Source organism: Ovis aries, chromosome 20, assembly GCF_016772045.2.
Source record: "Ovis aries strain OAR_USU_Benz2616 breed Rambouillet chromosome 20, ARS-UI_Ramb_v3.0, whole genome shotgun sequence".
NCBI lineage: Eukaryota > Metazoa > Chordata > Mammalia > Artiodactyla > Bovidae > Ovis > Ovis aries.
Genome location: NC_056073.1, coordinates 23,720,346 through 23,744,554, shown reverse-complemented (window position 1 = coordinate 23,744,554; position 24,209 = coordinate 23,720,346). Strand labels below are relative to the sequence as shown.

General features: G+C 39.3%; 1 protein-coding gene across 3 annotated transcripts in view; it reads left to right on the top strand.

The window, feature by feature from the left end:
• The window catches only part of PKHD1 (PKHD1 ciliary IPT domain containing fibrocystin/polyductin), a 454,852-nt gene extending 435,287 nt beyond the window's left edge, over positions 1 to 19,565 (top strand). The window contains exons 67-68 of one of the 3 annotated variants that reach the window (XM_060403704.1): positions 7,482 to 7,558; positions 18,417 to 19,565. In XM_060403704.1, coding sequence (XP_060259687.1) covers positions 7,482 to 7,558; positions 18,417 to 18,584 — 245 coding nt within the window. In that variant the 3' untranslated portion in view covers positions 18,585 to 19,565. Of the gene's footprint in view, positions 1 to 7,481 lie in introns of all 3 variants that reach the window. The other 2 variants (XM_060403705.1, XM_027959080.3) reach the window with 2 other exon arrangements.
• The last annotated feature ends 4,644 nt before the right edge of the window (positions 19,566 to 24,209 follow it).

Sequence of the window (24,209 nt, the reverse complement as noted above, 5' to 3'; positions counted from 1 at the left end):
TTACTCAAACCCATGTCCATCGAGTTGGTGATGCTATCCAACCAACTGAACCTCTGCGTCCCCTTCTCCTCCTGCCTTCAGTCTTTCCCAGCATCAGGACCTTTTCAAAAGAGTCATTTCTTCACATCAGGTGGCCAAAGTATTGGAGTTTCAGCTTCAGTATCAGTCCTTCCAATGAATATTCAGGACTGATTTCCTTAAGAATTGACTGGTTTGATCTCCTTGCAGTCCAAGGGACTCTCAAGAGTCTTCTCCAACACCACAGTTCAAAAGCATTAATTTTTTGGTGCTCAACTTCCTTTGTAGCCAACTCTCACATCTATACGTGACTACTGGATAAACCGTAGCTTTGACTAGATGGAACTTTTATGGCAAAGTAATGTCTCTGCTTTTTAATAAGCTGTCTAGATTGGTCATAGCTTTCCTCCCAAAGCGTAAGCAACATCCAACATCTGTTTTAATTTCATGGATGCAGTCACCATCTGTAGTGATTTTGGAGCCCTCTAAAAAAAATCTCTCACTGTTTCCATTGTTTCCTCATCTATTTGCTGTGAAGTAATGGAACTGGATGCCATGATCTTAGTTTTCTAAATGTTGAGTTTTAAGCCAACTTTAACACTCTCTCCTTTCACTTTCATCAAGAGGCTCTTTAGTTCTTCATTGCTTTTTGCCATAAGGATGGTGTCATCTGCATATCTGAAGTTATTTCTCCCAACAATCTTGATTCCAGTTTGTGCTTCATCCAGTCTGGCATTTTGCATGATGTACTCTGCATATAAGTTAAATAAGCAGGGTGACAATATACAGCCTTGAAGTACTCCTTTCCCAATTTGGAACCAGTCTGTTGTTCCATGTCCAGTTCTAACTGGTGCTTCTTGACCTGCATACAGATTTCTCGAGGCAGGTCAGGTGGTCTGGTATTCCCATCTCCTTCAGAATTTTCCACAGTTTGTTGTGATCCACACAGTCAAAGGCTTTGGCATAGCCAATAAAGCAAAAGTAGATGTTTTTCTGGAACTCTCTTGCTTTTTCTGTGATCCAGCGGATGTTGGCAATTTGATCTCTGGTTCCTCTGCCTTTTCTAAATCCAGCTTGAACATTTGGAAGTTCATGGTTCATGTATTGCTGAAGCCTGGCTTGGAGAATTTTGAGCATTACTTTGCTAGCGTGTGAGATGAGTGCAATTGTGCGGTAATTTGAGCATTCTTTGACATTGCCTTTCTTTGGGATTGGAATGAAAACTGACCTTTTCCAGTCCTGTGGCCACTGCTGAGTTTTCCAAATTTGCTGGTATATTGAGTGCAACACTTTCACAACATCATGTCTCAGGATTTGAAATAGCTCAGCTGAAATTCCATCACCTCCACTAGCTTTGTTCATAGTGATGCCTCCTAAAGCCCAGTTGACCTCACATTCCAGGATGTCTGGCTCTAGGTGAGTGATCACATCATCATGATTATCTGGGTCATGAAGATCTTTTTTGTACAGTTCTTCTGTGTATTCTTGCCACCTCTTCTTAATATCTTCTGCTTCTGTTAGGTCCATAACATTTCTGTCCTTTATCGAGCCCATCTTTGCATGAAATGTTCCCTTGGTAGCTGTAATCTTCTTGAACAGATCTCTAGTCTTTCCCATTCTACTGTTTTCCTCTACTTCTTTGCATTGATCACTGAGGAAGGCTTTCTTATCTCTCCTTGCTACACTTTGGAACTCTGCCTTCAAATGGATATATCTTTCCTTTTCTCTTTTGCTTTTAGCCTCTCTTCTTTCTTCAGCTGTTTGTAAGGCCTTGTCAGACAGCCATTTTGCCTTTTTGCATTTTGCCTTTTGGGGACTGAGCAGTGGGCAAGATGTGATGCCTTCCTTCTAGGTGATGCTGTCTGCCGGCCTCCTGAGTTCCCTCTCCCTGTGTTCCTGATGACTCCCTCTGTCTTTGCGGTAGAGTTATTGCTGGAGACCTTAGCGCTGCCTTCTCCAAATAGTACCCTGATCTGTGGCCTCTAATCACTTGTGTGCTTGTGTATGTGAAATCCATGTCCCCAGTGTTGATGGAAAACTGAGGAGAAAAGGAGGTCCATACCATACAAGTGAACTGTAAACATTAACTTCATAAATTTCTGATCTCTACCACATTTGAATCTTACTGACTATATATGGTATGTTTTGTGAATGTAAAATAAAAAGACTATCAGTTTACCTTTTTTAAGTACAAATCTATAGAAATAGCAGGGAGAGGAGAGGAGGGGGCTGCTGACCTCAAGACATTTGGAAGCAGAGAAGAGCAAAACAGTTCAGGACCAGAAATTGCCCTAAGTTCCCAAGAAAGCCAAACTATATTTGGAAGTTATTAATAAATAGCATGTCCATACCATATAATACAAAGATATGAACATCTCCTAATTGAAAAAACATAATCTATCACTTATTCCTTAAAGAAAACTTTTTAAAAATTACCAGGAATAAAAGCCTACCTGGTAAATAAGATGGGGAGTTCCAATGCTATTTGCAACCAAGATCCAGTATCATCTTTAACAATGGAATATTAGAAGAATTTTTACTTAAGTGATGATAAAGTACAGAACTCATTCTTACCAAAATTTTATAACATATATATTTGGAATGGGAAGAAACAGTCAAATTTAAAACAAAATTTAGAGGACAATTTTGGAGAAAATACATATGATTTGCAGAAGATTGTTTAATGGTAACTTAAAGATTCAACCATTAACTACTATATTTATTAATAGCTTGAGTAAATTCATCAAATATAACATCAGTCTAAGCAAAAATCATATTGTTTAAACCAAGGGTATACAGTTAAGAAAGATAAATATATAATAGTGACCAAAGAATATGCTGTCTTGGGGAAAAACAAGAGATATATGGGATTTACATAGAAAATAAACTGTATTTCATTGAAGAGTTTAAGGACAAATACATAGGGAATTACAGTGTGTTTCTAATTAGATTAATTAATATTGCAAAGACCATATTTATTTCTAAATTAACTTTGGTTTAGGAATCCCTGGTGGCTCAATGTTTAACACCATGTCAATTATTTACTCCAGAATAGAACAGTATAAGATGATTCTAAAATTCTTCAGAAACTGTAGATTAATGACAGAAAACTAATTTTTTACAGGAAATGGAATTTTTGGCAATGGGCAAAGGTAGCTCAACCAGAGACACAATACTTATGTCACTATTCTTCAGACAACGTGATACTGATACAAGAATATATGAGCATTAGGAGAAATAATCTCAATTAGGTATAGATATAGATATTAGGTATAGAAATATAAGTTATGATGAAGATAATAAAAATAAAGGAAAACAGAAGCATTCATCTATGAATGGGGCTAGAAATTTGACTTCTTAGAACATTTAGTAATCTAGATTCATACTTCAAAAAATTACCAAAGTAAACTTTGAGTAGATTAATGAGTTAAATTAGGTTTACTAAAACATAACCATTGCTAGAGTATCACAGGAATAATAAACTGGAGATCACTTATAGTATAATGTGGAATGAAAGGCACTTTTTCTTTACCTTTTAAAAATTTCCATACTTCCTTATTCATCATTCATTTCCTATTAAAAATAGATAATAATTTTTCATTTAAAAGAACAAATAATGTAGAAAAAATGTAGATGATAGTATTTATAATGCATGCGTGCTCAGTCATTAAGTTGTGTTTGATTCCTTGCTCCTCCGTATGTGGAATTTCCCAGATAAGAATACTGGAGTGGGTTGCCATTTCCTTCTCTTCCTGACCCAGGAGTTGAACCCTGGTCTCCTGTATTGGTAGGTGAATTCTTTACCACTGAGCCACCAGGGAAGCCCAGTACTTACGTTTATCATTAATAGCAATTCTTTCCAATTAATAATTTAATGTTATTTATTAATTATTATGTATATCTTCTTCAATATGTGGGCAGGACTGTTCCCTTTATTGACAAATGAGAAGCCAAAGTGGAGTCTGTTCTTTATGTTGGTTGATCCACTGTCCGCCTTTCTGCTTTAGATCCTATTTAGGCTTCAAGATAGAGGAGCTTATATTGGGTCTTTCATACTGAATCCAAGTCATCCTACAGTAAATGCAGCGCATGGAGACTAGGCTATAAAAATGAAGAGAGGGAGCGGTGCGGAGGGAGGGGATAGTCATTGTTAATTTCCCCATTGCAAAAGAAACCAGTGAGTGACGTAGGTCAGACAGAGGAAGACAAATACTGCTGGATATCACTTATATATGGAATCTCAAAAATATAGCAAACTGGGGAATGATCAAAAACAAGCAAAAAAAAGAAGAAGAAGCTAATGACTACTACCCACACAAATCTTTAAAATCATAGGCTCAGGATATTGGTTGCCCAAGAAAGTTCTAGAAGCCAAAAGAGGTTAAGGATACCTAAGAAAAATTACAGTCAACTGTGGATGAACTTGCGTGGACCCCAAACCACCAAGCCTTTCTCTTTTTCATAGAGTAAGGATATATGTTCCCGTAGTCTCCCTGAAGCTTGATCAAACCCACCAACAGGACTCTAAGAGACATAGAGGGGAAATGTGAAATCCTATCTTTCCATTTTAATGGGGATTCACCAACAAGGTGGAGGTGGAAAGGAGGCTTGCTGTTGCATATGTTTTGATACTCACTATTCTTCCTTTCCTAAGACCCAAACATTCAGCTGAATGCCTTAGGACACATATCTGCTATAAATTCATTTTTTATCTAATTTGTCTGAGATCTAAGCTTCCTGTGGAGGTCCAAGATCAAAGGATCGGATTCTTTCTGATGTTGGCGCTGACATATAATGTGTGCTGACTTAGTTCTGTCTATAACCTCACAGTGGGAGGCGGCCAGCCTCCCTCGACACCTTTACACAGCGCACTTTCATTTCGGCTGGGGAGTCTGTCAGGTATGTTGCTGATTGGAGCTGCCATGTAAATAATTCATGGGAGATTTTTAAATGTTTGGGGGCTTGCAAAGGAAAGCTACGCTTGTGTTAGTCTTTCATGAATAGATGCAGACTCGAAGAACAAGGGGGAATAGATTTCCAAAGACGGTCTCTCAAAAATAGGATAACAATATCTTCAATGGATTGAAAATAGGTGACTTGCAGTGTTTGATTCCCCTTATATGAAGTGGTATTGGTTTTACCAAGGGATAAAAATTCAAAGCCCATTTTCCTTTTTTAAGTTTGCTTCTACCTGACAATTTATTATTCCTATTCTTTGGTTATTTGCTGATCTTGATAAACTATGTCTTTTCCTCTTGGTGGGAGCGGTAATTATAGAGATGACACCAAACTCAGGACTCAGCATAGAGCTGGGCTTAATAGAGGGACAAGGTTGATGGCAAAAAAGTTCCTTCCCTGAAGGAACTCCAAGTCCTAAGAAGAAGATGAGACTGTCATATAAGGAAAGGTGACCAATAATAGAAACAGTTGCACAAGTAAAATGAGAAACTCCAGTCAACAAGTATTGAGGCATAAATCAATGCCTTTGAGCTGTCAAGAAACAGTTCTGGAAGGATTTGAAATCCCATAGGGAGACTAGGATAACCTGGAAGCTCTAAGCAAGAGAATTATCCCATAGTTAGGGGACCATAGCAGTTACAAGCTAGGAGAAATGACTGTGGAGGAGGAGAGAAGATGTGGATAACATGAGTTTCACAGAATATTAACTGACACATCATCAAAACAATATAAACAGCATGATTACTTTATCTTGTTTTACTGTTCCAAATCAGCAGTATATTATATGTTTCCCTCTCCAGGGGATCTTCCCATCTCAGGGATCGAATCCAGGTCTCCTGCCTTGCAGGCAAATTCTTTACCATCTGAGCCAACAGGGAAGCCCTTGTTTATATATATATGTATATATATAACATTTATTTATATTTATAGAAATTAATAAAATTAATAAATTAAACAAATAAATATATATATTATGTTATTTATAGTTATACTATAATATTGTCTCTTACACTGTGATACAGACTTGCTGATTCTCTCCTAACATAAGCCAAGACAGGCTCAGTAAACTGACAGAGCGGTATAATACACAGGTTTATCAATTAGCATTTACCTTGTATATAAAAGTATGTATGTATAAAAATTCACATTAATGCATTTGATGATGAGAAATTAGAAAATCAGGGATGGGAAATGTCAGTGACAGTACTGCCTCTCAGGGGTTTTAGGGTATTTCTCAACCTTTTATTTCACTCTAAGGCACATGGAAGATGACATTCCCACGTGTGCTACACTCTGATGCATGTATTTAGCCAAGCATTCTTCTTAACTCCCCTTTGCTAGCTTTAATTGTACACAGCATTGTTTGGTTCTCTCACTACAACTCTGGAGTCACAGATCTTGACTTCTGTACAGTAAGATGTGCTGTCATATTATTTGTGGTCTTGAGAAGTTACTTAATCCCTGTATCTCCATGGCCTCCCTTCTAAAAGGGAGATGGTAATAACACTTCAGAAGGTTGTTGTAAGGATTAAATTTAGTGTATATATATATATATATATATATATATAGTTATGTATATGTATATTTACATATATATATAAAACCTGGTGCCCAGCATATAATTGCTATAAAAGTGTTACTTTAAATGATTATTAGCCTTTCTTTCTTCAAGGAATGCATACTGGAATGTAAATGTATGAGTGGCATTAACAATCTTGAATTACCTTTAATTTGATTAAAAAAATAATTTAATACAATTGTTTTAAAGTTGAACTATAGCACTTTATTGTTTATAAAACTAGGCTTTGTACATCCCTCAATACCCAATGAATTATGAGAATTAGACATTCATGAGTTAGGAAATACTTTCTGAAGAAAGAGAGAAATTTGGGGAGGTGAGTAAAAGAAGGCAGAGGGTTTTGAAAGACAGGTGGAAAAAATATTTCAGGCCTAGGGTGTGTTTTAAGATGATTCTTATAGGTGAGTAATTATATATATACACTCTTATAGATACTTGTTTTTTTATATATTTATCTCTGCATATGTTTGTTTTTATAAAATAAAATATATTCAAATTGTGAATTTGGCATAAAAGTCAAAAGTATTAATAAGACTGGTTTTATGTTTATTAATGCAGGTGTGAGTTAACCTCCATAGTAAGGTCTGATTGTAGCTTAATTTTCATATTTAAGCTCCCATGCTTACAATGAAAAATCCTGATTGACTTCTTATGAGCATTGTAAAAGTTTTTTCTGGGAAGCGATATTATCAAATTTGTATTAGACAATTTATATTAATTATCAATTAATTAATTGATGGATGTGGGAGACATGGGTTTTTTGAAAAAGTGTGCACTCCCAACGATATTTAGAAATTGGTAAGTTGATATAACTCAGTCTTCAATTATTTGGTGATATCTTTTCAAGAATGTTAAATATGCAAAACATGCAGTCAGCTGATTGAGGGCTAAGTCTGTTTCTTCTCCTCCTTCTTGTCTCTCACAGATTTGAGGATGAAGGTCATGCTGGCCAAGCTGAACCAGCTCCCCCATCAGTCCCTGAATGGTGTGTCCAGAAGGAAGGTGAGCCACCGTGTGGTCCGAGAGGAAGGTGGCAGCCGAGAAGAGGCCACTGTGCCTGCTCCCAGTATTGCCAGCGTCACATCGCACAGGAACACCTGTACTCCAGGCTCTCCTGCTCAGCAGGAGTGCCTTCAGGAGAGTAGGGGCTGGAAGGGGGCCCAGGAGCAGGTGCTGAGATACCAGCTGGCAGGCCAAGATCAGCTGCTGCTGCTCTGCCCAGACCTCAGACGAGAGAGGCAGCGTTTGCAGGGCCAGAGTCAGCTCGGCAAGGGGCACATCAGTCTAGAGCTTTCCCAGGAGAAGCCAGGCTCCTGTGGTGCCACTGAGGCATTCTGCCTCCATTCAGTACATCCAGAGGCTGTTCAGGAACAGCTGTGATTGAGGACATTTGGGCTGCAATTTATAGTGTTCAAAATATATCTGGATCATGATGAGCAGGGAAGATGAGGCCTGACCAGTTTGGACTAAGAAGGGAGAATATGCACGTGTGTGCTCAGTCTTGTCCAACTCTTTGTGACCCTGTGGACTGTAACCCACTAGGCTTCTCTGTCCATGAGATTTTCTAGGCCAGAATACTGGAGTGGGTTGCCATTTCCTTCTCCAAGGGCTCTTCCCAACCCAGGGATCGAACCTGTGTCTCTTGCATTGGCAGGCAGATTCTTTACCACTGTGCTATCTTGGAAGCCCAGAAGGGAGAAGATGGATTCTGAATTCTTTCTTTTCAAGTTTAACATGGAAGATAGTCATATAAGTGATGTAGGTTGAAACAATATCTAACATATCTTTTTTATTAATCATGAATCTTAGTCCAATGCTAGGCAAGTAATAAGTTCCCAAATACTGATTTTTTAACTTGTTTTTATCTTAAGCTGGTTATCTTATTGATTTTGCAATTTTAATAAAGGTATACTGCTGATTTATTCAAGGGGCTTCCCTGACAGCTCAGTTGGTAAAGAATCTGCCTGCAACACAGGAGACCCCGATTTGATTCCTAGGTCGGGAAGATCCAGTGGAGAAGGGATAGGCTTCCCACTGCAGGCTGATTTATTACAGTAGGGAGTGGCATTAAGTTTCTTCTAGGACAAAGTCCCCGACCTCCAGGCCACCGGGGTTTCCAACCTCCTCCTGTAAGATCAATGGCAGCATTAGATTAAAAATAAAGTGCATAATAAATATAATGCTCTTCCATGAAATTGGTCCCCGGTACCAAAAGGTTTGGGGACCTCTGTTCTAGAATGATTACCCACAGTGCTTTGGGCTTCTCTTATTGAAGGGATCATGACAAAGTCTGGATGGCTACAGCTGTTTCTGCAGTGTTAGAGTAAAACATTTCTTTATCCTATGGGAATATTTGAAGGACAAGAGAAGACCCCACTTTCTGGTCTATCAGAGCTTACCTTCCAACCATAAGGCACTTGCCTGATTTTTCACAAACTGATTTTATTTCACAACTTAAATTCACTCATTATTAGGAGCCCATAGTTGAACAAACACATCATCTTTGCTCCTTGTGAGTATTGACACCTGGAAATTATATTCTCCTGGGCTTTGCTGATATATTAGTTAAGGACAAGAATATAAGAATAGCAGGTCTGGGTAAGGAAATGGTCCATGGGCCAAGTAATTTTTTCAGTAGTTCTTTCTTTTAATAATTGAGCCACATTAAAAAAAGTGGAAGGAAACTATTGGGAAAACAGGGATGACCAAGTAGCCAAGTGGATTATCAGCTAACTTAATTATTAGAGAAATATTAGAGAGCTGCTTTTGGGGAAAGATACTGTGTGGGAGAACCATGTGCAGCCTCTCTAGGCTTTGTGCTGAGGGTTCAGATTGAAACCAGAGCAGAGGGTTAACCATGTTGATAAGTTGAGTAAGGATATGAAAGGAAGCTTCACCCAATTCACACATTTGCAGAGGGCCCATCTATGTCCAAACTGAGTGATACTTTAAGCAAGCCCAACTGTGTATCTGGCAGATCTTTTGCACCAATGAGTGAAGCCAAGACAGCTAAGGTAAAGAAAATATCTAGTAAGAACTTGCTCTCAGCTTTTATCTAAACCAGGATTTTCCAGTCTCTGAAAGATGAAAGGGATGTCTTACGTTTGCATTAGAACAGAGGAAGGAAAAACACTCTTCTATGGCAGAATTTTAAATAATAATGTCCTGGAATTAGCCCCAGAGGAGGTACTACTGGCAGAAAGTCATTGTCTGAGAGCATCAGTGAGAAAGTATGTCTCACTCTACACAAGCTGGTGGGAAAGTTCCCAATTTCTGTGTCCATTCTTTAGATGTCTTACTGATATCTCAGACCTTAAAGCTGCCTCTGAAAGGAGGTAGGCAGCCTTCCCCAGGACATTATGCTAGATTCTCCAGGTCCTCAGAGAGCTATGATTCTTTAGTACAAACGCATTTGTAGTTAAGGCTTTTGAGAAATATAAAAACTGCTTACTAAGGGTCTGTCTATACACTCTCCCTTTCACCACCTCCAGTTCCAACACAGGTGTCTTTCCTGAACTCTATACTCTTTATCAAATTGCCTACTGAGAGCTTCCACTAGATTTATCCTTCAGATGATGGCAGAAAGTCATTATTTGAAGGCATTAGCGAGAAAGTATGTCTTCTGTCTTTCAGTATTACATTGCCCTCACACAATACATGGCATGACCTCATTCAGGCCAGAAATCTAGAAATCACCCACGACTTGAATTTTTCCATCTAACCCTTCCCCAAAGTCAGCTGGTGCTGCTTCTGCTAAGTCGCTTCAGTTGTGTCCAACTCTGTGCGACCCCATAGATGGCAGCTTACGAGGCTCTGCCATCCCTGGGATTCTCCAGGCAAGAACACTGGAGTGGGTTGCCCTTTCCTTTTCCAATGCATGAAAGTGAAAAGTGAAAGTGAAGTAGCTCAGTCGTGTCCGACTCTTAACGACCCCATGGACTGCAGCCTACCAGGCTCCTCTGTCCATGGGATTTTCCAGGCAAGAGTACTGGAGTGGGGTGCCATTGCCTTCTCTGCCAAAGTCAGCTACCAGCTGTCATTTCTGCACCTTCTTTACCCTTCTCCCAATTTCTACTATCTTCTTTTCCATCCACCATGTGCTAAACCCTGATCTTTCTGGAAGGTAAGTTTGATCCTATGCTTGTTTGGGAACATCTAGAGTTCCCAAGTTCCCTATTAACTCTATGCCACCAAAATCTAGGATCCCCAAGTCCAGAATGGACTCTTTGAACCTGAATAGCAACCAGAATTATCCAGAGTAACATGGAAGGCTCTTGCATGTGTCTTGGGATTTCAGAGTCTGGCCAGAATTCCCAACCCATAGTTAAGGCAGTCTTTCTTTTCCTCATCCAAAAATGGGAGAATTGGGTAAATGCTAGAGGCAAATAGAGCAGTTCTTGGTTCATTTATGTCTGAAGATGAGCTGATTAGATAAAGCCAACCACAAACTTACTCAGACCATTAACATAGGGGACCCAGTAAATGTTTCCCAGCAGTATCAAATCTTACCCTTTCTTCAAATAAGTAATTTAAAATGTCTTGTTCCTGTGTAATTTCAAAGAACTTCTTGTCTCCCATTTCTGATTTTCTATGTTTGAAGGACTCCTTTCCCCCAAGATATTGAACAAACTAAAATTCTAGACCGTTCAAAATTATTTGTAAATATTTATGGATGTTAAAGCTGAGAGGAATGATGGTAGCTGGAGTAGTTTTCATTATCTCTTGAGTTTGGGGAATTGTGTACAGGAAAGGCACCAGTCTCTGACAGAGCTTCATGTGTCTCTCAGAGAGAAAGCCTTGGCCAATCTAACCAAGGTTGTATTCTGAAGCAGACTTGCCCATCTCATCACCCAAAGAGGCTGTTGAGTACCAAGAGGATTTAGTCCTTCAGAGCCCTCCCCTTTCATAGATTATTCAGTTGAGTGATTCCCTTCCTTCTAGCAATCTAACTCCGAATGTATAAAATTACTGTACATTGAAATGTATGCAAACAATATGCAAAATGAATATGATGAAACTGAATATAGATCACACGCAAATATTATTCAACTAAGCTTCCATAAAATGTCATGTACATGTCAATGAAAGTAAAGGATTTTAATTAATTCTGTCATTTAAAATTCATGTATTTATTCCATATTTTGTTTCCAGAACTTGTATTCAGTGTCAATGTTAAAAGAACTATAAGCAGAAGGAATTACCGTACTGGATGTAGAACAATTGATTTCAGCTTACACTATGTCACTGTGACCAATTACAGACATATGTGAGAGACAAACCATATTTCCAGAATGTAGTTTTTTAAGTTAAATGAGGTTTAAATGGTCAAATTCATAGATTTGGTTGTTTACAAACATTTCTTCTACCTCAAAACAGACTGGAGATGTCTGCTTGGAACAATTCAGAAAAAGAATAGATTCTGCCCATCAATCTGTTCTGTTTTGAGACAGAAGTTTTGTTTAACACATTGGTAGGACTTTCTAGAATTTACTGGAGTGTGAGTTGATATCTCTGTGCATGTGTCCTCAATTGCTAAGTGGTGTCAGACTCTGCCACTCCATGGACGGTAGCCTGCCAGTCTCCTCTGTCCATGGGATTTCCCAGGCAAGAATACTGGAGTAGGTTGCTATTTCCTTCTCTAGGGGATCCTCCCCACCCAGAAATCAAACCTGCGACTCTTGCAGGTGCCACAGGCATATTCTTTACCACTGAGCCACCTGGGAAGCTGATTTCTCCATATCATTCCTTATTTCAGTCTCAAAAATGATGCCTCATTTATTATTATCACTATATCTTTTATTTTAAAATGAGTAGCCATAATAAGAGGAAAGAAAATCAATCTCTTTTCAAAAATGTGAGAAATATCATTCTTCTCTCCACTTTATATAATAAACAGTTACTGAATCCTTACAAAGGTACAAGGCAAAATTGGGGGGAAAAATTAATGTATCTGCTTCTTTTTAAAATTTTCCTTAATTTAGTGGTACATCTATCCAGTAGAATGACTGATGTAGAAAATTATTCAAGATATACCATTAGGCTAAAAAAACATAAAGCAAGTTGCAAAAAATGGGTATAGTGTGTTTTTATCTATAGTTGATTTATGTACAGAAAAATTATGGAGAGATAGCCAATACATATTTTAAAATGAGCTACCTTTAGATAATGGAGTAGGGAATATGAGGAGACTTGTACTTCATCTTTTATATCTTTTTGAATTTCAAATTTTCTTAAAATATACTACTAATAAAAATAAAATTTAGAAATATTTTCTCCATCTGTTCGTTGTCCAAAGGTTAGCAATACCCAGGCCTAGAAATTGCTTATAGGAAAAAACTTTTGCAAAGAAAGAGGAGACAAATATCTGTGGGAGAAATAAAGAGTGGACAGAGAAGATGAATGGACTGGGAATAAAAGAAAGAGTAGGGAAAATCTCTGAATGAGGAAAAGAGTGTTCCATAGTGGGCAATGAATAAAGTGCTGACGAGTCTATGTTCTCATCACAGTGTCCCTGGAATGTCATACAGGGCATGTCACCAGGGGCCCCTCTGTGTGAAGGGCCTTAGTGTACAGGTGTGTATGTCTATGGGCTCAATATCTCTTAGTAAGATTCGAATATGAAAGAATGGCTTTTCCATTATTCATATTGAGGAAACAATGGGGAAGCGGTTGCTAACCCTAAGTCACGAGTGGACCCGACATGACACTCATAGCGCTGAGAATTCCTGCTGGATAACACGCCTCTCACCAGATCAGTGCCACAGCCTGCACTTCTTCCAGCCCTGCTCCACGAGGACTTATTCTAAACCTAGACCAAGTATGCTATAACCCTAAACACAAAAGCTGCCTCTTGGTAGCAGCTGTCACAACGCACTTATTAAGTAGGCTCCAGAGACTCAGACTTTCGAGAGATAGAGGCTTAAGTCAAAAGGCCATGGGCTTCAAAGGGTATGGTGGGAAAAATAATATGCTCCAAAGTTTCTTAGGGACTTCACTGGCAGTCTGGTTTTTAAGACTTCCCTTTCCAATGCAGGGGGTGCTGGTTTGATACCTGTTCGGGGAACTAAGGTCACACATACTTCACAGTCAAAAAAACCAAAACATAAAACAGAAGCAATATGGTAATAAATTCAATAAAGGCTTTAAAAGTGGTCCACATCAAAAAAATCTTTAATTTTTCTTAAAATTTGGGAGTAAATAAATAATCCTGTGTACTTATCTATAATTCTGACAACTCTAGAAGTGCTATAATTTGGGCTATACATTAGTAATACCAACCATTTTTTTCTCATTGAAATTTTTTCCACCTATCTTTATTCTGTTCTCAGGGATGCCACTGACTCAGTTCTCACCTCTCTTTTCAAAAGCATAAATCTCTCCCCATCTACTGGAGTGTCCCCATAACTGTCCAACATGATTGAGTAGCTCCCACTTAAAAGAAAAAAAAATCAGACATTCTTTGATTCTATAGGCCCCTTCATATCTCTTCCCATTTTCTTAACCCATTCCGTTAACACTGTTTGAGACTTTTGTTCACAGGTTAAGTTACTTCCATTTTCATTTATTCTTCCAGGCATTCCAATACACTTCTGACTCCTCTGCAGAAGAGGCTGCTCTTATGGCAATTACCAGCAACCTCCATATTGCCAATTCTAAAGAATGAGCCTGTCTTCATCCTGCATGTTAACCCCATCCTTTCTCTTCCCCATTCTTGAAACAGTTTCCTCTCTTGACCTTTGCGATACCTTCTCTCCTTGATTCACTCTTTCATCACCGAACATAATAAGCCATAGACTGAAGGCTCAACTTTGGTTCTTTTTTTAAAAAAAAAAATATTTATTCATCTTTGGCTGCACTGCGTCTTTGTTGCTGTGCAGGGCTTTCTCTAGTTGCAGTGGCAGTGAGCAGAGGCTACTCTCTAGTTGTGGTGTGCAGCTGTTGTATTGTGGTGGCTTCCCTTGTTGCAGAGCACCAGCTCTAGGGCCTGCACACTTCGTAGTTGCAGCATGTGGGCTCAGTAGTTCTGACTTCCAGGCCCCAGAGTGTGGGTTTAGTAGTTGTGGTACATAGGCTTAGTTGCCCTGTGGCATGTGATGAACCATGGATGAACCAGTGTCCTCTGCATTGCAAGGCAGATTCTTAACCACTGGACCACCAAGGAAGCCCCAAACTTTGATTCTTGATCCAAAACCTCATCAGACACCAAGAAAAATATCTCACTGAGCCTGCCCAGGCTCAGATCTGAGAGCTAATATTGAACTAGTGGGATATATCTTTTCTGGACCCCTTTGTCATAGAAAACAGCAGCTTTCACAGTGAAAAGCAACCTGAGTATAATATACTGGAATCCCAATCTTTACTCTGCAAAATTCTAGAAACATCAACCCAATACTTTCGGACTGTAGTGTTTCAGAAGCGATGTCAGAAACCAGTCTAAGTTTTGTTCCTGTCTAGGAATGATTAAAGATCACAGGATCTTTTTTCTAGACTATTTTAAACATTTTGATAATTCTCTCCATAGATGAATCTTTTTCTATACTAGACAAAAATTGCAAAGAGAGGATAATGCTATTTGTAATAAGGGGAGAAAGACTTGAAATAGGGAAGGAAAACATTAGTGGTTCATAAGAGAAGAGAGAGGATTTAAATAGATTTAAAAACTGATGTTTCAGGTAAAAGAAAAATATATAAATTTAACCATAAAAGTCCGGAGAAGGCAATGGCGACCCACTCCAGTACTCTTGCCTGGAAAATCCCATGGGTGGAGGAGCCTGATGGGCTGCAGTACATGGGGTCGCTAAGAGTCAGACACGACTGAGTGACTTCACTTTCACTCTTCACTTTCATGCATTGGAGAAGGACATGGTACCCCACTCCAGTGTTCTTGCCTGGAGAATCCCAGGGACGGAGGAACCTGGTGGGCTGCTGTCAATGGGGTCGCACAGAGTTGGACACGACTGAAGTGACTTAGCAGCAGCAGCAGCAGCAACCATGAAAGTCACTCAACCCCAGATCATGGATCCTTTAAGGAAATGAATTAATGGTGTCGAATATAGAAAATAAATGGCTAGATGAATAATTCATAACTTTGTAGCATGTGAAATGATAATAAAAAGATGGTAGAAGTGATTTCAACTTAAAGTGGGCCAGGTGAAAGAATACCCACTGTAACTAAATAGATTAGACACTGGGAAACAATTCTTACTTCTTGGGGAAAATTGTCAGTAAATTTTGCATGTATTTCAGCATCCTACTTTGTTGAGATTTTACCGGAGAAGGCAATGGCACCCCACTCCAGTACTCTTGTGTGAAGAATCCATGGATGGAGGAGCCTGGTAGGCTGCAGTCCATGAGGTCGCTAAGAGTCGAATATGACAGGCCTAGTTAAATGCTGTTTCTCTTGTCTAATTTAGCTAATGAAGGGGATAAATGAGATAAATGAGATCTAATTTCTTCATATACCAAAGAAAGTTTGGATCAAAATATTTGGCACTCTAGCCAATGCTGCTTTTAGACTCAGATAATGGTTTCCACTCCAGGCCCTTGCTCTAGAGGACTCCACCCTCATTCACTCTTCTATGTAGGCAGTCCGACCATGAAGCCAGGAGGATGTGCCCACCCACACACCATGCCCACCCCTAGTGCCCACATTGGAATTTTCTGCCCAAACAACCCTGAACCATCCACTGGGGCTTGCAGAGGCTGTTTCTCTAGATTCCTTCTTTGCTTGTCATATCAAGTCAAGTGAGGAAGAACCATTTTGACTCAGATGGTATTGAGAAATATGCCAAACTATTGTTGAATAGTACTTTCCTGATGGATGGAAAGTAATCATGACTTCTATGTCTCCTTTTATTCTTATGAAGGGGACATGTGTTAAGACATTCATCAACGTGTAACTCGTATCTTCTGGCTCACAGAGTCCTCACCTGCTGAATAAGAGCTTACTGCCTTTGCCAGATTGCCCTGGTTATTTCTGACATTCAACGAAACAGACCCGTATGGGATTCTTTTTGGGATTCACGGTAACCCTATACACCCTCCTGATTCTCAGATGCCTCCCTGAGGAGGACCTCATCCCATGCCTTGCCTTTTACCTTCTTGATCTTCAGAATTCTAGGAAGGCACCAGCTGACCTCTACAACGTGCATTCTGTCTCTCCTGAGCAGGCACCACTGGTCGTACATAGGACAATATGGCAGGCAGAGTTTAAGATGCCATCTGCTTTATCAACCACCACATGATTAAATAAAGTGCCCATGCCTGACTTGATCTATGTTGGCTTCTTTCACTTAGAGAATGTTCTTCAGGTTCACTGTGTTGTTGCTGATGGCAGGATTTCCCTCTTCCCTATGACTGAGTGCGATTCCAATGTGGGTACTGTTTTAAGTTGGTAAGTTGTGGTGATTCGTTACACAGCTATAGAGACACTATGGTTTCCATAAACAAGGGGAAGACCAGTCCTCTTGTATTTGCTCCTGTCTCTTGGGTGTCCCCTGTTCTCATTTTCAGCAGACATGAATCACTTCTAGCTCCTAGAAGCTTAAAGCCCTCACTCAACCTGCAGGTCCCCCTGTGGGCAGCTGGATGGCATCAGTCCTGGGGTCTCCCCAGGTGTCCCACTGGCGCTCGCTTCTTCAGGGTGGAGGATGCTGGCTCTTAGGATTTCCAGACACCATGGATATGTTCCCATCCCAGAACCACGAGATGAAAACAAGCCAGACTGTCCTTGTCTTCCTCTCTCCCTTCTGTCTTCTCATTTCCCAGTGTCTTCCCAACTAGATTCTGATGAAAGTTATTTGCAGGATCCCCATCAGTTCCATGAGTGACAGGAGACTGATGTCAAGTGAGAAAATGAAATGTAAATTTTATTAAACACCCCCTCTCATTGCCACGTATCAATGCAGATTCCAGCTGAACATAGCAAATCAAATCCTGCCTATGCCCAGCCTCGGGGCACACGGAAAATCATTTCTCCTTAATACCATTCCTTTCTAGTAAAATATTTTTCTGTTTGGTAAATGAAAATTGTAAATGCAAACCTTGTATTAATCCCAGTGAAAAGCGTATCTTCAAAATGAACATCTGAAGGAGGGAGCAGAGAAGAGACAAGGGAAGATTCAGGGGCAAAGGAGGAGAAGTCGGGGACTGGGGGAACAGAATTGTATTTAGCTGTGTCATGCACAGTCCCGACTCATGGCTGTGCAAGGATGCATATCCGCAGAATAAATGGTGACATTCTTTGAAAGCTTGGACCATGAGGACATTTATCTACATGCTGTCCTGTCTCAGAGATAATAAAGATCTTAAATCTGATACACTGTCTTGAAATTGCATTATAAATATAGATGCTTCATTCTGGGTGTATGTGCACAATTACAGGCTTGTCTGGGGTTTTGTCCAGTGGTGTCTGACTGTGTGTAGAGAAAAATCTTAACCTGGGGATCTTAAAAGCTGAAACCAATTTTGATTGTATATTTATTGTATAAAAAATAACCCAAAATTGGAGACAAAAATGAATGCAGAGAAAGCACTTGACGAATTTGAATGAAAAATGTAAATACTGTTCTCTTTTTTTTTAAGAAAGAAGGTAATTTATTAAATCTATTTTCTTTTAATTTCTTCAAATTAAGTGGATAGACTATTTTTGAAATGACATTTTATCAGGAACAGATCTTTATTTAGAATGCCTGTTCTGATTTGCCTGAGATTGGGGGGTTTCCAGGATATAAGACTCAGTGCAAAAACCAGAAAACCCCAGAAAGTTCCACGCATACAATGATGAGTCGGTCACCCTAATATATTGTTATCATAAACCATATAAAATAGTCATGTCTTATACTCTGATAATGCTTCCCAGGTGGCGCCAGTGGTAAAGAACACACCTGCCAAGGCAGGAGACATAAAAGACACGGGTTTGATCCCTGGATCAGGAAGATCCCCTGCAAGAGGGGCATGGCAACCCACTCAAGTATTCTTGCCTGGAGAATTCCATAAACAGAGGAGGCTGGTGGGCTATGGTCCATAGGGTCGCAGAGAGTTGGACACGACTGAAGTGACTTAGCACGCACACGCACACACACACACTCTAATAAATTATTAACATTGTAGACTTTATTTTAGGGAAATGGTTTTGAGCAAAATAAACTTATAGCTGTATCTGGAAACGATCTCCTTGACTTAGTCAAACTTGGCAAATAGCATTCAGGCTTCCAATGTGAGTGAGAACAACTCAAGCATTATACTTGTTAGCTGAGAAAATGGCATTCTTATCTTTTCTTTTCTTGTGGTGAAGCTTTAAAGACTTTCTTCCTAGGACAGCTACAAGTAATCAATATAAATGAAAGCGGGGGAGGGGGGCGTGGCGGAATAGGGAAATTTGGATTAACACATATACACTACTGATGTTATGTATAAAATAGATAATTAATGAGCGCAAACTGCATAGCACAGAGAGCTCTACTTACTGTGCTGTGGTGACCTGAATGGGAAGAAAGGCCAAGAGAGGGGGTATACGTATATATACTTATACTATATGCACTGCTGATTCAGTTTGCTGTATAGTAGAAGCTAACACAACACTGTAAAGCAACTGAACACCAATAAAATATATTTTTTAAAAAAGGAATGTGAGTATTGCTTTAAAAGGAATGTGAGTATTGCTTAGGAACATGCTAGAACACAACTGATGTTGCATAAACAAATGCTTTGAATTAAAAGATAAAACCCAGTTAGATACAGTTTTGCATTTAATATCTGAAAATTAAGTCAAGTATTGGGCTAAATAGTGCATTCATTTTCCAGAAGAGCTGTAACATTTCTTACCTAGCAAAAGTTGGCCCCTGAGATCTGATGCCCAGAGGGTGCTATATTTAGAATTTAAAAATAATGCCACACTACTTTCTGCACAAGAAGAGAGTTTATATGGAAATGTAGAAATTTTAACTTGAATTATTGTACTGGAATCCACAATCCTTGATTGCTTAATTAAACATATTTGATTTCTTAACTATTCTTCCTTTTTGGTATTTTTGTGTACAAAATAAAATAGGGTATTTTGCTTTAAAAATGGGTATTAATGATACGTGTGAAGAACATAAATGCAGCACTAATGTAAGGCAAATTTGTAAGGTCATTAACATGTATATTTTGGGTTTGCCTAGATCTTTGTCTTATTTTATTTCTTTCAGTCTTAGTCTCCAACCCTTTTGTTTTCAAACCAGCTCATCGCAGATGTATTTCAAGCTCTGGACCTATCATTTCTGCATTATTCCTTCAAACTTACCCGTTCAATGACCCGTTTGTGTCTAGAATTTCTACATAGTTTCACAGAACAATTCACACTCGTGTTTTAATGTTACTTACATCACATTTGATGGTATTTTCATTTGAACAGATTTCTGAAGGCAAGGCTTAAAGGAGTATACCTAAAGATTGAATTCCAATTACTGAAGACAGCTACTTTATGAGAGGTCCCTCAATAATATACTAATGTCCTGTTGCTATTATTGCCACAAACTTCCTGCCTTAAAACAACTCAAATTTATTTTCCTAAAGTTTTGGATGTCCAAAGTCTGAAATCAGTTTCATTGAGCTAAAACAAAAATGCTATCAAGGGTGACTCCTTCCTGGGATTTGAGGGGAAAATCTGTTTCCTTGCCTTCTTCATCTTCCCAAGGCAACCTGTATCCCTTGGCTTGTGGGCACTCCTCCGTCTTCAAAACACATTACTCTTATGTCTCCTTCACTCCAACTTCTTTATTCACATCTACTGGTTTTCTGATCTCCTGCCTCTCTAAGGACCCGTGCCATAACATTTAGGGCCTATCTATATGATCCTAGATAACCTCTTCATTTCCAGAACTTTGATTTTTTAAAATATTTTTTATTGTGGTAACAATCACTAATATAAAATATGCTATTTGAGCCATATTTATCTGTACCATTCAGTGGCAGTAAGTACATTCACACTGTCATGCAGCTCTCTCCATCTGCCTAATTTTTCACTTTCCTAAACTGAAACTCCAGTAGTCACGTGAGAGGTGGACCATAAAGAAGGCTGAGCACCAAAGAATTGATGCTTTGAACTGTGGTGTTGGAGAAGACTCATGAGAGTCCCTTGAACAGCAAGGAGATCAAACCAGTCAATCCTAAATGAAATCAACCCTGAATATTCATTGGAAGGACTGGTGTTGAAGCTGAAGCTCTAATACTTTGGCCACCTGATGCAAAGAGCCAATTCATTGGAAAAGACCCTCATGCTGAGAAAGATTGAGGGCGAGAGGAGAAAGGGGCAACAAAGGATGAGATGGTTGGATGGCATCACTGACTCAATGGACATGAGTTTGAGCAAGCTCCAGGAGATAGTGGAGGACAGGGAAGCCTGGCCTTCAGTCCATGGGTTCACAAAGAGTTGGACAGGGCTTAGCAACCGAACAACAACAAACTGAAACTCTGTCCTGATTAAGCACTAAGTCCCCGTTCCCCAACCCCTACCCCTGGCCCCTGGCATCTACCAGTGTACTTTCTAACTCGATGAATTTGACTATTTTAGGTATCTATTAAAGGAATCGAATAGTATTTTTCTGCACCTACTGTATACTGGGATGTATTTTTAAAGTTAATTTCATGTATGTCCTACAGATTGTACCTTCTTTGCCCCTCCCCTACCATGCTATACAGTAGGTTCTCATTAGTTATCTATTTTATACATAGTAGTATGTATATGTCTATCCCAAGTTCCCAATTTATTCCTTGTTTTCACCCCTTTGGAGAAGGAAGTGTTAACTCACTCCAGTATTCTTGCCTGGAGAATCCCATGGACAGAGGAGCCTGGTGGGCCATAGGCCATAGGGTCGCAAAGAGTTAGACACAACTGAGCAACTAACAGTCAACAGTTTCCCTCTTTGTGTCCATATGTTTGTTCTCTATGTCTGTGTCTCTGATCTTTAATTTAATCACATCTGGAAGTCCCCTTTGCTATGTAAGGTAGCACTCACATTCCCAGGGATTAGGGTGAAGATAGCTTTGGATCAACCATTATTCAACCCCCTACAAATAATATTCTCTCTTGTTACTTATGTCTATGGTGAGGTTGGTTCTGTTTGAAGGAAAGTTATAGGGATGACAAACCTAACCCCTCCATGCAGCTGAGAGAAACCTTGGGAGCTGGGGATAGAGCCCTGCATGGTAGTAACCACCAGCCTCACACACCTTTGTGGTCCCTGTTGTCATGAGGATGGAGAGGTCATAGAATGAGATCCTCTGTCCACTTCTGCCCACTCATCTCTAAAGGCCCCCTCTTAGTGCTGTCGGTATGGGGTTACAGGAGCTGCTGGAAAGGGGCCATAGACACAAAGATCAAAGTCACTGAGCCAGTTAGATCTTGAGGCAAACGATGATCAAGAAATCCAAGAAAGAATATTTATCTTTTTCTTTATATGTACAATTTTCTCCTCCTTTCCTTCCATGATCCCTGTCCTATACATTCTTTGGGTCCTAGACAAAGTCTACCTCTGGTCTCTCATGCCCCAGTGAGCTTTCCCTTGCCTGGGATGGCCAGGTGAGGAGTGGCTAGTGACACTTTAGAGAATATGTCTGTTTCCCCAACCAGATGATAGACGTACAGACACAACAGGCCATGTCTCCTGTATCTTTGAGTTCTCCACCACAGTCCTAATCCAGTGACTTAGTGGCAGTGGATGTGGATGTGGAATGAATGAGCATAGGAAAACTAGTTTCTTAAATCAGACTTGAGGGGAGAGTTGTGCTTTACCATATTTGCAAATAAATGTTTCTAAATACTTGTGATGTTCCTAGGCAATGAGGAGAGTAGTTGATATATGTTGATAGATTGATCAACAAATTGACCCTTAAGGTACTACAGCAGTTCAGTGGTTAAGACTTCATATTTCCAATGCAGTGGGCACAGATTTGATCCCTGCTTGGGGAACTAAGATCTCACATACTGTATAACCAAAAAAGAAAAAAAAAAAGTGTATAATCACATAGTGTTTCATAAACCCTTAAAGTCAATAATGAGTCTATTTCACTATCACACCACTTTTAGATTTTTAATTTAATGCTACCATAAAGTTCTGGTCACTGGCAAAAAATATTGTAACAGAGAAAAGGAAGACTAATATACTTAATAATCAAAAGCTTCTAAAAATTGTTTAGGAAAAGATACCATGGCCAAAACCCACCCCTAACTAAACTGATAAACATACTTCTCACAAAAGAAAAAATACAAACAAAAATAAACATGTAAAAAGACTCATTTCAGTGTGGTCAAATAATGCAAATTCAAACAAGGTGATACCACATTTCATTTATCCAGTTGGCAAATACTTAAAGGACTTTTAATACCCAGTGTATAAGAATACTCTATTGTTGGCAAAAATACACCCTAATAAGTGTTCCCATGAATTATTGGGGTGGCTTTCAGTTGGCATAAACTTTATAGAGGACAATTTGATCATTATCAAAAAACTTTAAAATGTATACATATCTGTCTAAGTGAATCAAAAATGAAAGCTTTACCTAAATAATCCATTGGATTACCATTGAACTTATATGCCAAAATGATAGCTAATTCCCCAGAATATCCACAGTAGAAAAATAATTAAACCAAGAACTAAGTAAATGAGATAAATTGATACAGCCATATAATTAAAAGATGTTGATTCATTGAAATTATGTTTTCATATAATAATTGCATTAGAAATCCTTATTTTTCACTAGTAAGTCAAACATGCAGGATGCAAAAAAAGCATGGTCTCACATACATTTGTATGTTTTCTCATGCCCATTATTTATTTATGTATGTGTTAACAGGAGTTATCTCTGAAAGATGGTTTTATTTGTTTCACATTCTCTTCTTTATTTTTGTTTTATTCAGAATTTCAGCAATTAACAAGTTACTTTGTAATCAGATAAAAATCCTTGTGGTTATTGTTATTGTATAGTCTCTAAGCTGTGTCTGACTCTTTTTTGATTGCATGGACTGTAGACCACCAGGCTCCTCTGTCCATGGGATTTCCCAGCAAGAGCACTGAAATGGGTTGCCATTCCCTTCTCCAGGGGATCTTCCCCACCCAGGGATCAAACCTATGTCTCTCGCTTGGCAGGAAGATTCTTTACCACTGAGCCACCTGGGAAACAACCCTTCCCCTCCCCCACAAATCCATAAATTCTATTTAAAAGGAACTAGAGGGACTTCCCTGGCTGTCCAGGGGTTAAAACTGCACTGCTAGTTGAGGGGTGGGGGGAGGGAGCCAAGTTCAGTGCCTGGTCCAGAAACAAGGATCCCACGTGCCACTCAGCATGGCCAAAAAAAAAAAATTTTTTTTTAAAGGCTGGAGACTCTAGCCTCTGAGCTGATAAACACTTCTCCCCGATGCTAGCCTGAGAGGTGCCCACCTGTGAAAATTCACTTTGCACTGACTTGCCTTCCCCTGGGTCCCCTGTGGGAGAGTCAACTGAAGAGGACCCAGTTGCAGGAGAGGTGGGACACGCCAACCAGGGAGAGGTCATGGAACCTGAGGTCGCTTGGCAAGCCTCCCTTCCTGCTTTTATTCTTCATCACCTTGGTCACCTTGGTCCAAAATTAAGATGAACATAGTCTGCTCGTTCTAGTACAGCAGAAGGGCTT